Source organism: Tympanuchus pallidicinctus, unplaced genomic scaffold (assembly GCF_026119805.1).
Source record: "Tympanuchus pallidicinctus isolate F22 unplaced genomic scaffold, pur_lepc_1.0 scaffold12, whole genome shotgun sequence".
Classification (NCBI taxonomy): domain Eukaryota; kingdom Metazoa; phylum Chordata; class Aves; order Galliformes; family Phasianidae; genus Tympanuchus; species Tympanuchus pallidicinctus.
In genome coordinates, this window is record NW_026294637.1 from 16025132 (window position 1) to 16038739 (window position 13608).

Consider the following 13608-nt stretch of genomic DNA (forward strand, 5'->3'; position numbering starts at 1 on the left):
AGATGAATGTTTCAGGTTGAACTGTTCTGAAAAAACAATCACCTGTAGAATTATTTTCAGTTTGTGATGTGATTGTAATTGTGATTTATTACAATTGTGATTGTAATAAAGGTGCAACTGGCAAAGAAAAATGAAAAAACAAAAGCCCACAGGAAACCCATTCAAGAGATGAGAAGTTAGAAGGCATGAATCTCATGAAACTATGAATCAGAGGGGTAGAGCACAAAGCACAAATAGTCTGTTTCCAGAATAAATTGTGAGTGCTAGAAGTTTTAAATGAGCTTTAAATGATTTATAGTATAATTAAGGAGACGTTGACAATATGAAACCTAGTGGTATCAAATAGCAGCAATACCCATAATTTGAAGTGATTCAGAAGTAGTTTAAATCTGCTTGATTGAGGCACAGGTAGAATAGATGCTGGTCATGGTTATTGTAAACTTCGATATCAGAAATTACTGGATACAGTCATTCTTACATTTCTACCTACCATTGTTTCAAGTGTTTTAATTTGGACAATTATTAACTCAGCATAAAAAACATGTTGCCTGTTATCAGTTTAATTTTGTTTCCAGAAAGAATGTTATTTCTAAATGATACCAAATTCTCATTGCAGGAACATAAAAACTGTGGTGAGATGACTGAAATAGAAGCCAAAGTGAAGTATGTGAAGCTCGCTCGCTCCCTGCGGACCTACGGAGTGTCCTTTTTTCTTGTTAAGGTTGGTTTCTGTTAGCTCTTGCACACTGTATTATGTGCTTGGTTATATATTACCTCAGTGTCTCCACTAAACAAAGGTCAAAGGTTTCTAAAGCTTTCTGTAAGCAACATTTGGGAGAAAAAATAAAAAGCTTAAATGACCGTATGGGAGAGGATCACTTCAGTTTCATACTTGTACTGAATTCCAGAAAGAAACTTTAAATGGACTTCTTTAAATGGACATTTCTCCTTTTGTCTTTGGTTACAAAGTACTTCAATCATAGAAGTCTTCACACACACACACACACACACACACACACACACACACACATAAAAAAAAAACAAAACCTCAAAAGCTGCTTCTACTTAATAGTGATATGAATTGCATGCTGAAACATGCATCTGATGAAGAACTTCATGAGTTGCATGATTAATTTTTCTTAGTTGTTACAATAAGGTGGACTGTGGTCTAAAGGTGGTGAAACAAATTGATACCAAGATTCTAATGCTTTACTGTTAAAGGTGGACTGAAGCAACTAATGTTTCAGTGTCCAGTAACTCCTGACATATAAAGGAAAGAAGACTAAGCATAGGAAAAAGCTCTCACTCTTAGGTTGCCTCAGTCGCAGTGAAGAGTCATTGTAGGTAGCTGAATGTCAATACCTTGCCTTTTCCTAGAGTCACCTGTAAATTCTGTGGAAGTGGATAGGTGGAAATAGAATGAAAAAACATGCAGAGGATTATAATATTCATGGGGTGTCCTCTGAAATAATTTTTGCTTCTTTTAAGGAAAAATGTCTTGTTAGTTAATTTTAGTGAAGAAAGTCTCAGCTCTTCAGAGGAGCTGTTGAGCTAGCAACCTGGCTGTGAAATGTCTTTTCAACCCTATCCAAAGCTGTGTTCATTTTCAGTATCATAGGCCAGTGTCTATTGTACGGAGCATAGGTACCTCATTAGGCATCTTGGAGTACTTGCTGTTTATTATGAATCATCAAATTACTATTTTATTATAGATTTTGTAGCAAATTGTTGTTTGTGTTCTATGTTCTGTAACCTTAAAAAACTGAAGAGGTGGAATGCCCAGTAAATTAAGATAGAGAAACTTGTAGCATGCTGATTAATTCTGGCCCCTTCCCTGTCATGCTGGCGTGAGTTAGGATGCTCTTGTGGATTGAAAAGAACTAAAATTTTAAATCCAGAATGTAACAAATTATGGCTAATCTCGTTTTGCTTACAGCCCAAATAAATCCCAGTCACCCTTCCTGGTGTTGTTTACTCTCCGGATATTTTGTAGAGAAGTGGAGAGGCTGAGAGCAAAAATTGATGGTAATTCAGCTTCTCAGTCTTCCAGTTTCCCATTCAGCTTCTTTAATATGGTTTCTCTTGTGAAGGCTTCTTTCTAGAAAGGCTGCTGTCATGTTTTTTTCCAGTGACTTCCAAAGATTTCCTCCCTAAAATGCTTCTATTTACTAGGAGACAGGAAATGGAGTGTATTCTGATCTGCTTGGTAAAAATGAAGTAAAGACAAGAACTTGTTGATGTTAATGCATTGCTTGGAATTTCACTTTCTGTGACTGGAAAAACGGAGCTTGGTAGCTCAAATTTTTTTTATCTGCATGCTTCTCTTTTTCAGTGTATTCATTGTGATTTTTTCTTTCCTTTCTTCTCTGGCATGCTGCAGTTTAATGAAAACAATCTTTTACACTCTGGTTTAGGAAAAAATGAAAGGTAAAAACAAGCTGGTTCCTCGTTTGCTGGGTGTCACTAAGGACTCAGTGATGCGTGTGGATGAGAAGACCAAAGAAGTGTTGCAGGAATGGCCACTGACAACTGTGAAACGCTGGGCTGCTTCACCTAAAAGCTTTACTCTGGTAATCTTTCTGTGCATCTTCAAAAGGAAGAAGAATCTATTTGGCGTAGGGAAAGGAAGATAGACTTGCAATCTCAACAATTTATTTAACATAATTTTTAATATCTGGAATTCTCTAGAATTAAGTAGAGCCACAGAGTCCTATAGTAATAAGTTGGCCCATCTTGGTGCCTAGGGTCAGCCTGTATTCTGATGTTGTTACATGGATCAGTTTCCCAAAAAGCACTCTTTCAATCTGTTCTGCGACGAACAACAATACTGTTATGAGAAACATTGTTAACCCCTGCTTACCCCTTATGGAGATTACCATTAAAAACGTAATTTGTGGCTTTCAGGATGTGAACATAAATTATAAAGAACTCTAATGGACATGATTTCCATTGGCATGGGTGATAGACTTTAGAATACAGTTCTTAGGTTTCCTCTTCCATTCAGTGACTGACAAAGTCAGACTAAATATCTACTGCTCTTGTGCTATTTGGATTTGAGAATCTTATTTTAAGTACTAATAAAAAACATCCTTCTCTCCTTCTTCTTCTACATATAGTCTTGGAGTAGTTTTTTTTAATCTACTGTTAGATATAACCAAGTATCCATTTAAGCCATTTTAAAATTGGAATTATCTCACATTTGATACTATTTATTTATTTATTTATTTATCCACCATTTTCAAAGAGTTTTTTTTTTTTTTTTCTAGGATTTTGGTGAATATCAGGAAAGCTATTACTCAGTACAGACCACTGAAGGGGAGCAGATCTCTCAGTTAATTGCGGGTTATATTGATATCATCCTGAAGAAGGTATAATATTAGGATGATGTCTAGGAAAAATGCTGTAAAATTACTGTATAGCAGTACTAAAGCTTGAATGAATGCAAACTGCAGTTTTTCTCAGTCAGAAGTCAGTACTATCCAGTGTTTTGGCATTATTTACTTTTACGTTTAAGTATGATAAGCTGTTTCAGTTCACTGTATGTGGTTGTTTCTGGAAGATATCAAGATTGTTAACTGTAGAGGTAATATGGGTCAGAGTCAATACAACACACCTGGGCTTGGGTTCAGCTTCATATGGAAGGTGGACTTCTGTTTATGGGTGTATATCCAGGGAACTGTTTTAAAAAAAATAAAAGTCCTTTTAAGCTGACTCTTTCACACTATGAACCGAAGCAATGAATTAAGTTGGAAGAAATGATCAGCATTTAAAACTGTGTTAAAGACTGTGTAATAATTGTCTTGTCTGTTGCATATATTGCATCAAAGCCAAGCAAGTATTTTGGCAAAAATGAGTAAATAAGTCATTTTTTGACATACTGCAAATCAAATTCTGTGGTCAGTAAAGCAAAGATATAAATTTCCTTTCTGCAGAGAGAGGGAGGAAATTAATGTCTGTGAAGAGTGCCTTGAAGTTTATTTTTGTGAAGTGTGCCTGGTAAGAGAGGAGAAGTTGATATGAACCTCCAGAATTAATATTCACAAGTAAATAATGTTGTGCTCTGAAGTACTTCAGTTAGCACTGTTTACTCCTTGTAGAGTTTTTACTTGATGCAGTTTGGCTGAACCTTAATGATTTGCGTTAGCAGATTTTTAATAGCCAAGGAGTGACAGAAAACAAGGTAGTTTAGGGAATTTGTTGCCCTTGTTCACACGGTGTGGGATGAAACATCAGGTGTTATGAAATCAGAGTTTGAGGAGGGTTGTTGGATACCAAAATGTGTTTTCTTTGAGGTTGTCAATCTCAGACTTAATACGTTAAATAAACAGCAAACTTCTACAGATGGTTTAATACTCAATTCTCACTCTCTTAAACTTCACATGTAGCTTTGCTCTTTAATTTCAAACAAAAGCAGTCTCTGATAGAGCAGATGTGCATGTTTCTACTCATTTCCAGTCTTTGATTTCTTCTTTGCAGTCTGCTGACAAAGCCAATTTAAAAATGGATAAAGTTGGAACAGATTAAGCAGTAAATACCTATGATGCTTCATGGTGCACATGAGAAGCATGCAGTTTCCAGTTGTTGAGCCATCTTGCATCATTGATGCTTATTATGAAGTATGGTTCATCTCTCAGATGCATAATGTTAATGATTCTTGGCATCTTTAGGACTATTTCAGCTCATATATTCTGATGTGGATTGGTAACATTTTTTTCCTCCTGAACTATTGCTCCTTTAAAAAAAAATAAACGGCACAAACTCTTATACTGCAGCTTTAGTGATAAGTTGTTTTTCACAAGTTGATAAGGAATCCTAAACCTGAGTAGCTTTTACTTGGTTTTTAATTCTTTTTTTTCTTTTTTATTTTTTATTTCTTGTTAATCTGGAAGCAAGATATCATCTTAAATAGAAGTAGAGTGTTTCATGCATAAATTGAAACTTAAACAGTAAGGACTTTTCAGAAGAAAGTTTGAGCATGCATGTATGTGGATATGCATGAAGAGTTCCTCTTAAATGTATTTAAGAATCCTAAAGCTTCTAAATTAGGGAGTATTTCCCTCTTGCCTTCTGAATATTTGGAGTGCAAGTCATTTAACGAGTTAGAAAGAAAGCTGTGTGTTTGCACTAGGTCACCAGTGGAAACAGACTGCTTTTTACAAGGCTATGCTTTTGTAACTTTTTATAGTTTCCTGTTTGTTTTCTAGAGGCTTAGACTAAGTTAATGCTTTTGTGTGCTTTTACCTCCTTTTTCACATTATAAAATTAAAACAAACAAACAAAACCCAGCCCTTCCTCAAAGTCAGATCTTGAGATTGTCCAGGTATATGAAGTAACTGTGGTGAAAGAACTTGGTACACTGTTAAATACAGCTTTCCTATGGGTGTGTGTTTCCTAGTGGTAGGTAGCACCATATAATGACACTTCAGGATTCTTAAGGTAGTTTGTAGCTGAGTTCTGGTTGGCTGATCCTGAGTCAAAAGATGACACGGCTTTTTCGCTTCGTACACTTGGTCTTCCAGGACTTAGAACTTGGTCTCTTAGATGCTGAAGGACAATTTAACCTCTTCCAAGGTGGAAGCTATATTGGCACATTCTTTCAAAAATGAGAAATCCTAACAACCATAGTTTTCAGCACTGGACAAGACTGCAATTTATTTGACTAGATTTCTGATAAATGGCAAGAAAATACTGGAGAGATAGCAGCCAAGAAGCTACTTATATTGTTTAACTTTGTGTGTTTTTTTTTTTTTCCCTCTAGAAACAAAGTAAAGATAGATTTGGTCTTGAAGGTGATGAGGAATCAACCATGTTGGAAGAGTCTGTTTCACCGAAGAAGTGAGTGTGTACAACAGGAGTAAATATTTGCACTGCATCCATTAGTAATGGCAACTTTTTTCATCACTCAAAATACAGTATAGTTATTACACTTCAGAAATTGTTTACAGAGTAGCTCAACAGAAGCGAGAACTGCCTCCTGGCAATTCTGCAGTCTAGCTTCATGATAGGATTGTGTAGGGTAGGCTTTTCTGTAGTAAAAATGCTTGTTAAGGCAACAAGCAGTGGTACCAATTTATGGTAAGTTGATTCTTGAACAATGGAGCTCAGGCTCTAAGTCATAGCCACCCACTAAATCAAGCACTAGATCAGGTTGCCCATGGCCCCATCCAACTTGCCTTGAGTACCTCCAGTTATGGGGCATCCCTGGCTTCTCTGGGCAGCCTGTGTCAGTACTTTACCACTCTCTCAGTGAAAAATTTCCCCCAATATCTAATGTAAATCTCCCCTTGTTTAGTTTAAAACCATTGCCCCTTGTCCTATCACTGTCTGCCTGTGTAAAAAGATGACTTCCTTGCTGTTTAAAAGTTCTCTAAGTTTTGGAAGGCTGCAGTGAGGTCTCCCTGGAGCCTGCTCTTCCCTAAGCCAAACAAGCCCAGCTCCCTCAGCCTGTCTTCATAGCGAGGGTGCTCCGGCTCTCTGAGCATCTTCGTGGCCCTCCTCTGGACTCTCTCCAACAACTCTGCCTCTTTGTTGTGCTGGGGGCCCCAGACCTGGACTCCAGATGGGGCCTCACGAGGGTAGAGTAATAATCTGGACTTCCAGATTATTGGCAAGTACTGTGTGCATATGTGTGTAAAGAAGGGAGTTATGTTAGTTTTTATCCTAAATGTAGAGGTTGCTCACAAAAACCTTCTCCAAAGCATTTGTGCTTCTTTTGATCAGCCTCTGACACAGCTGAAACAGAGCAGTCTGTTATACTATAAACCTTGTTCTGATTCTGCCTGTGAAACGTCTTAGGTAAAGCTTTTGTTCCATGTACACCAAAAGTGTGCATTACTTTGTTTCCTTGCTGCTTGCTCATTAATGCTATTAATATTTGATCTGCTGAAAGCTGCAGATGTATTTTTTTTCTAAAGTATTAGAAAATGGTTGGAAGAAAAGACTGACTTTTTTTAGCTTCTCCAAATGATGTGAAATGCAGTTTAAAATCCTAAAGGAAGAACATCTGGCAGGATTTACAGGAGATGAGTAATTCCTTATTGCAATTTTCTGTTTTATTTATTTATTTTCTTATCCATCTAGCTGTCTGTTTATTTATTCACTCATACATTTTCTTTTAGGTCTACCATCTTACAGCAACAGTTCAACCGAACAGGGAAGGTAGAGCATGGCTCTGTAGCACTACCAGCTGTTATGCGTTCAGGATCCAGCGGCCCAGAAACTTTCAATGTTGGCATCATGCCTTCTCCTCAGCAGCAGGTCACGATTGGTCAGATGCACAGAGGACATATGCCCCCTCTTGTGAGCAATCTTCTTGTTCTGTATCTGCATTTTATCCTGTTGGTTTTGCAAGTAGCTAGAAACAGGATGTTATCCATGTGTCGTGAAGAGCAGGGGGGTGGTGTAGAGTGTGATGTACTGGCTGTCTTACTGAATATGTATTTTGAGCAACCCTGAAGTATTTAGATACATTTTGAATGACTTCTTCATTTGTCTTAAAACTAGCTTTTCCAGCCTTTTCTTTACTTCCAAGTAGTTAATACAGTATTCAGGAGCTTTAAAAAAGCATTTTAAAGACTGTCAAAAGTAAACAGTTTTAGGAAAAAATGCTCATATGCAGCTTGTCAGTGGTCTACCAATTTGAAATTTAATAGGAGGCTTGATGCTGAGTTTTCTCATTTAAATTAAGAATATCGAAAAGCTTAAGTAGGCTATAGAGAGTATACTCAATACTTAAGCTCATGATTTACTACTGAAGGGTAGTATGTGTAGCTGTTTGATCTCAGTGGCTGCAAGTTTAATGTTTTATAAACGTGTGCAAGTACAGAGGAGTGTCAGTGTAAAATGGTTTAGGCAGGATCAGGGCTGTGAGTGGAGTTTTGGTGAACTTTAACTCCTCCTCTGCATCAGGGCGATCTTAGCTTAGTATTGTCGCTCTGTCTTTTAATGGCTACGTAACACCTGCTTGAATTGTCCTCTGGAACATGGCATAGCTATTTTCCTTGTTCTGCCTTTCAGACTTCAGCTCAGCAGGCCCTGATGGGAACTATCAATACCAGCATGCATGCTGTTCAACAAGCTCAAGCTGACCTCAGTGAGGTTGATAACCTACCACCTCTAGGGCAGGACATGGTGAGTTTTTCTAGTCTCCGTAAAAATAGATGTTAATGCTTGAAGTGTTTACAGACTGGTTTAGTAATTGTCCCTAGAGATAAAATGATATCTCTAAAGCTTTTAAATGTTTTGTGCTGTAAGGAATAAACGTACACTGCTCCAACTCACTTTTAGTCTTCTGAGATTGGCTGTAGCAGCCATCCTTGCATAACTTTGTGGTTCTGTTTGTTTCATGTGCATATATACAAATAAAGGCAAACTATTAACAATACTTGTGGTGAGTGCAACCATCTCCTAGACCTTGAAAAATATGACCGAATGAAAAAGAATAATATATGATTCTGTAACTTTTGATCCAGGCTAACTCAGGAGGTCAGATCAAGAAACTGCAATTCATTGGAGACTGTCAGTAAAGAGTCATAACCTTTCATGGATACGCTGTTTATGGTGCTCACCTTAAAAGTAGAACTGTTGAGTTGATGGGAATTCTGTAGTTAGAGATTTAGCGATAGAAAGTATTTACTTCCATTTTTCTCCTTAAAGGCTTGGTATTTGTCCTCTGTTTCACTTTTAAAGATTTGTGAAGGAATGGGAGATTAACTCAGGATTTCATGTTGCAGCCTTACTGCAGTCCTTCATTCTTGGTTTTTGTTCTTGCTCTTCAGGCATCAAGAGTATGGGTTCAGAACAAGGTTGATGAATCGAAACATGAAATACACTCTCAGGTTGATGCTATCACTGCAGGAACTGCATCTGTTGTTAACCTTACAGCAGGTAAATTTCAAAGGGAAGGACTTGCTTGCAGTCTCCTAATTATTTATCAGTCCAATTCAAGTTTTATAGGGACTGACTGCAAGGGAGCTTGTGAGAAGTTTTCTTCAAAATAGTCCAATACTGTGTGCATTGACATGCAAAACAAGCTACCTACCCAATTTTCTGATTTTTGTTTTGTCATTGTTAATGCTGAGAGTACTGCACTGATGAAAATAAAGTGTAGCTTGCTTATTCAGCAGAGCACTCTGCAATGTTCTACAAAAAAGCATTGCTTGTTTAACACTTGTTAGAGATTGTAGATATTTATTGACAATATTTTTGCTTCAGCAAACTACAAATTGAAGGAGCTGAGTGATTTAAGGGGGTTAATACTGGGTTATTTTCAGTTCTTTGAAGGTTGAAATTGAAAAGATAGCTGAAACCATGGACTTTTCGGCAAATAATGTTGGATGAAGAGTAATTCTATTTAAGAGACATATAAAGATTGGAAAAATGATAGCAGACCTTAGTTTTTAAATGACACTAAAATTATTTAGTAGGCATTGTTTGGCCATCTTCACATCTATCTGCTGTCTCTCACCAGACCATAGCATGGGGTGGCTGCCTCACTTTCCTTTGTAACCACTGAAGCATTCTTCTCATGAAAAATATTTGCTCTACAGGTGACCCTGTTGACACTGACTACACTGCTGTGGGATGTGCAATTACAACCATCTCTTCCAACCTCACCGAGATGTCTAAAGGTGTGAAACTGCTTGCTGCTCTCATGGATGATGAAGTTGGAAGTGGGGAGGACCTCCTGAAAGCCGCTCGAACATTGGCCATTGCTGTCTCAGACTTGCTGAAGGCTGTTCAGCCTACTTCAGGAGAGGTGAGTGTGCTGGTTTAAACTGGACTTCTCATCCAGTGCCTGGAACTCCCCTTCTTCTTCATAGACCTTGGTGCCTACAGGGTCATGTCTCTACATTTTCCCACTCCCCTCTTCCAGCTGTTGTTGTGCAGCACTTCTCCACTTTCTAGAATTATGTTACCACAGAGGCATGGCCAATGTAAATCATTGGCTCAGGATTGGCTATGAGAGGGTCCATTTTGAGGCCAGCTGGAAGTGAAGAGATGCTCTTTTCTGATCTATTTCTTTACTGTTTGTCATCTTTGACAAATAAAATGAGAAGTTAACCTCTGGTAGTTTTCCAGAAATGAAAGTAGTACTAACCTGGATAGGATATCTGGATCGGTTTGTTGTGAGTTCAAATCTGAAGCTAGTTTGCTTTTAGTCTCTTCAGGCATTTGTTCTGAAGAAATGTGAAATCTGCTTTAAGATCAGTTGGCAAATTGTCTGTCCATCCTTATTTTTCTGAGGAGTTACTACAGTAGTCACTATTCAGAATCTCCCAAGTTCATCTCACATTCTGCAGATGAAACTCCCAAAATAAACCAGCTGTGTATAGGGAAAAATGAAGATTTTTCCAAATAATTATTGGTATAATTTTTCTTAGTTGTGTTGATTGCATGCTAATGCAGATATTCCTTGAGGAAATCCAAGGTTTTAAGTGAAGCTCATTTTCTTTCAAATAATTCATTTCACCATTATTTTTCCAGCCTCGACAGACAGTTTTGACTGCAGCTGGAAGCATTGGGCAAGCCAGTGGAGAGCTACTGAGACAGATTGGAGAGAATGAAACAGATGAAAGGTTCCAGGTAAAGAAGGGATTGCTTGTTACTGTCAGAACTACATAGCTTTATTACAAGGTGATTAAAATTATTGATTGTCAAAGGATAATGCCTGTTTAATCACATAGTTAGCAGTTTAAAGTTGTTCTCCTTAGATGCATCATTAAAAACTTTTTTTTTCCCCACTCAATGCCAACAACAGGTTTGATTGAGAAATGAGAGGAAGTATTCTACAGCAGAAGATAGACCTCTGGAGGGTATTTTATGCAAAATAAAACTTACAGGCCATTTTAAACCCTTGATGCGCTAATAAATCTGTCTGCAGCTTTCATCAGATTTATCATCTGTACTGCTAGTTTTATATATATTCCTACCCTCTGCTTTCTTCTTTGGGTAAATGAAAGAACTGTAGATGGGTAAGGAGAGAGGTGGTTTATGATGCCTTCATGTCTTAAAATGAAAATCCGTTTTTTTTCAGTTTCTGAAATTAAAATCCATTTCTGCTCCCACATGAAAACTACACATCAATGTATCTGTAGTGTCTCTTCACAGCTCCATCCCACTTAAACAAAGCAAACAAACAAGAAGTATATGAAATCTAGCATTTTAAATGGGAAAACAGGAAGAAATTTTCTGAACTATTTCTGCAGTATTTGTGTTTTAATTTTTCATCTTCAAGAAACTAAACTATTATTATACAAGGGGAAAAATGTTCTGGGGTTAAGACCTGTTACATGTATTTTTGATCAGCAATATTTTTACTTTGTAAATTATGAAATAATTTGGTTGGAAATGGCATCTTCCAACATGGAGTTCTACTGTTAACCACAATTAAGTACTCAAATTTAATATTAATTTCAAGTACTGTCTGTCTTTAGTTAGCAGTTTGCTCCTTGAGGTTTTCATCTTTTTACCACATTTAGCATGTTTAATGCTAAGCTCCAGATGTTTCTGTCCTGGTGTATTCTCCAGAGATGAAGATGAACAGCTCCATGTCCCAAACTGTTACATGTTCTTTGTGGGCTCCTAGCTGTTTTCAAGTTAGATGGTTCATACTTGCCCAGTAATTTGATGATGAAAATAAAGCTATGATTGTTTTGTTCAGTTTTCTAAGAAATAGCTATGTTTGCTGCCTTTCTTGAAGTGATTATTTTGTTTTAATGCATAGAATTTTTTTGTTTACCTTGAGATGACTTTATCTTACATTAGCAAAGCACATACTTACGTTTATAAGACTGAGTTTTCCCTTTATTTTTCTAGGATGTTCTGATGAGTCTGGCCAAAGCTGTTGCAAATGCTGCTGCTATGTTAGTGTTGAAGGCCAAGAATGTCGCACAGGTTGCTGAAGATACAGTCCTGCAGAACAGAGTGATTGCTGCTGCTACACAGTGTGCACTCTCTACTTCCCAGCTTGTGGCTTGTGCCAAGGTGAGGCTAGCAGTGTTAATGATGTGGCAAAGCATCTGTCTGGGTGCATCCTTCTGTACATTCCTGGTATTCTCAGGCAATATACAGAGTTGTAAACTTGGTTGGTATCAGACTTGCTGATAAATAAATAGTCTCCCCTAAGTGTAGCTAAGAGTGGCCCAGAGGATGCAAGGTGCTGCCATAATTGCCAATGAAGGTTCCATAAATAATAAAGCTCATCTCTTCAATTGATGGTAATGAGCAAAGGACAAACCTCAGAAGTATTAGTATAAGAAATAAGACTTGTCTGGGGAGGCTGTGCAAGTTTTCTGTTGAAGCCTAAAATTTCAATGAATTCACATAATCTAAAACTTAATGAAAATCAAGTTAGTGATGCTGATTTCAAATGTATTTACTGTGTTTTGCAGTAGCTCAATTGTTTTAATAGAGCTATTGCTTTTGGCCAACAATTGCTTCCCATTAAAAATCAAAGCAATTCACAATTCTTATTTTAGAAACTGCTTGTGAAATCTGCAGGTTCTGCTTCTGTAGGATTGTGTTGGTAAATGGGTATTCAGCTGCTCTGAAACATCCAGGTGGCTCATAATAAAACTAATGGCCCATTTTAACTATTATATTTTCAATATTTTCACCTTGTTGCTTTGGCTGTGGGATGTTTTTAATGAATATGTATGAATTTTCATTATTTGGACTCGGCATTCTTACTGCCTATGAATTTCTTCAGCACAGAATAAGATAGGCAGCGGCATACTGTTTTTCCTCAGAAGATATACACAGTTTTGCCATTGCTAAAAGTTGTCTAGGTATGCCTGAATGAAACAAGGATTGTTTCCAATAGATTACAGAATTTATTACCTGTCTTTGTAACTTCATGAGTAGAATGCTATTTGGTCTGTGCCAAGTATTCTCCTATAACAAACAAACAAGAGGCTGGTGTCAGAAGGCTTTACAAATCAATTCCAATTAAACTTCCATTTTCTTGGAAACTGCAGAGTACGGAAGTGTGTCAGGTGTACATTTAGTTTGGAGGAGCTCAGTGCTTGCCTATCACCCAGAACCACTGTGTCATGTTTGCTGAAGTCAATGGCTGCTGAAGATGTAGAATGAAGTGGCAGCCAGCCTCCTTTCTTGACACCTAAATGAAAATGAATTTCCAGGGCCTAGATTCCCGATTTAGATGTCTGAAATTACCTGTTTAAATACTAACTTCAGGGTTTTCTAACTAAGGCAAACAGTAATGTAATAGATGTTTTGTTCACTGGCAATTGGAAAACTTGCAAATAAGGTGTTTTCTGAATGCTTTGTCTCCCTCCCACATGCAGGTTGTGAGTCCTACCATCAGCTCTCCAGTATGCCAGGAACAGCTGATCGAGGCAGGAAAACTGGTGGACCGTTCAGTGGAGAACTGTGTGAGGGCCTGCCAGGCTGCCACAGATGACACTGAGTTACTGAAGCAGGTCAGTGCAGCTGCCAGCATTGTCAGCCAAGCCCTGAATGACCTCTTGCAGCATGTCCGCCAGTTTGCAAGCAGGGGAGAGCCTATTGGACGCTATGATCAGGCCACAGATACCATCATGTGTGTCACGGAGAGTATTTTCAGTTCAATGGGGGATGCTGGTAAGT

At 37.8% G+C, this 13608-nt stretch overlaps 1 protein-coding gene across 5 annotated transcripts in view; it reads left to right on the plus strand.

Moving 5' to 3' along the window:
- TLN2 (talin 2) overlaps window positions 1-13608 on the plus strand; it is a 144394-nt gene that overhangs the window by 64753 nt on the left and 66033 nt on the right. For all 5 annotated transcript variants that reach the window (XM_052671576.1, XM_052671577.1, XM_052671574.1 and 2 more), the window contains exons 10-20: window positions 617-721; window positions 2415-2570; window positions 3267-3368; window positions 5759-5835; window positions 7119-7299; window positions 8017-8130; window positions 8778-8886; window positions 9549-9757; window positions 10486-10584; window positions 11818-11985; window positions 13308-13602. In XM_052671576.1, coding sequence (XP_052527536.1) covers window positions 617-721; window positions 2415-2570; window positions 3267-3368; window positions 5759-5835; window positions 7119-7299; window positions 8017-8130; window positions 8778-8886; window positions 9549-9757; window positions 10486-10584; window positions 11818-11985; window positions 13308-13602 — 1615 coding nt within the window. The remainder of the gene's footprint in view (window positions 1-616; window positions 722-2414; window positions 2571-3266; window positions 3369-5758; window positions 5836-7118; window positions 7300-8016; window positions 8131-8777; window positions 8887-9548; window positions 9758-10485; window positions 10585-11817; window positions 11986-13307; window positions 13603-13608) is intronic.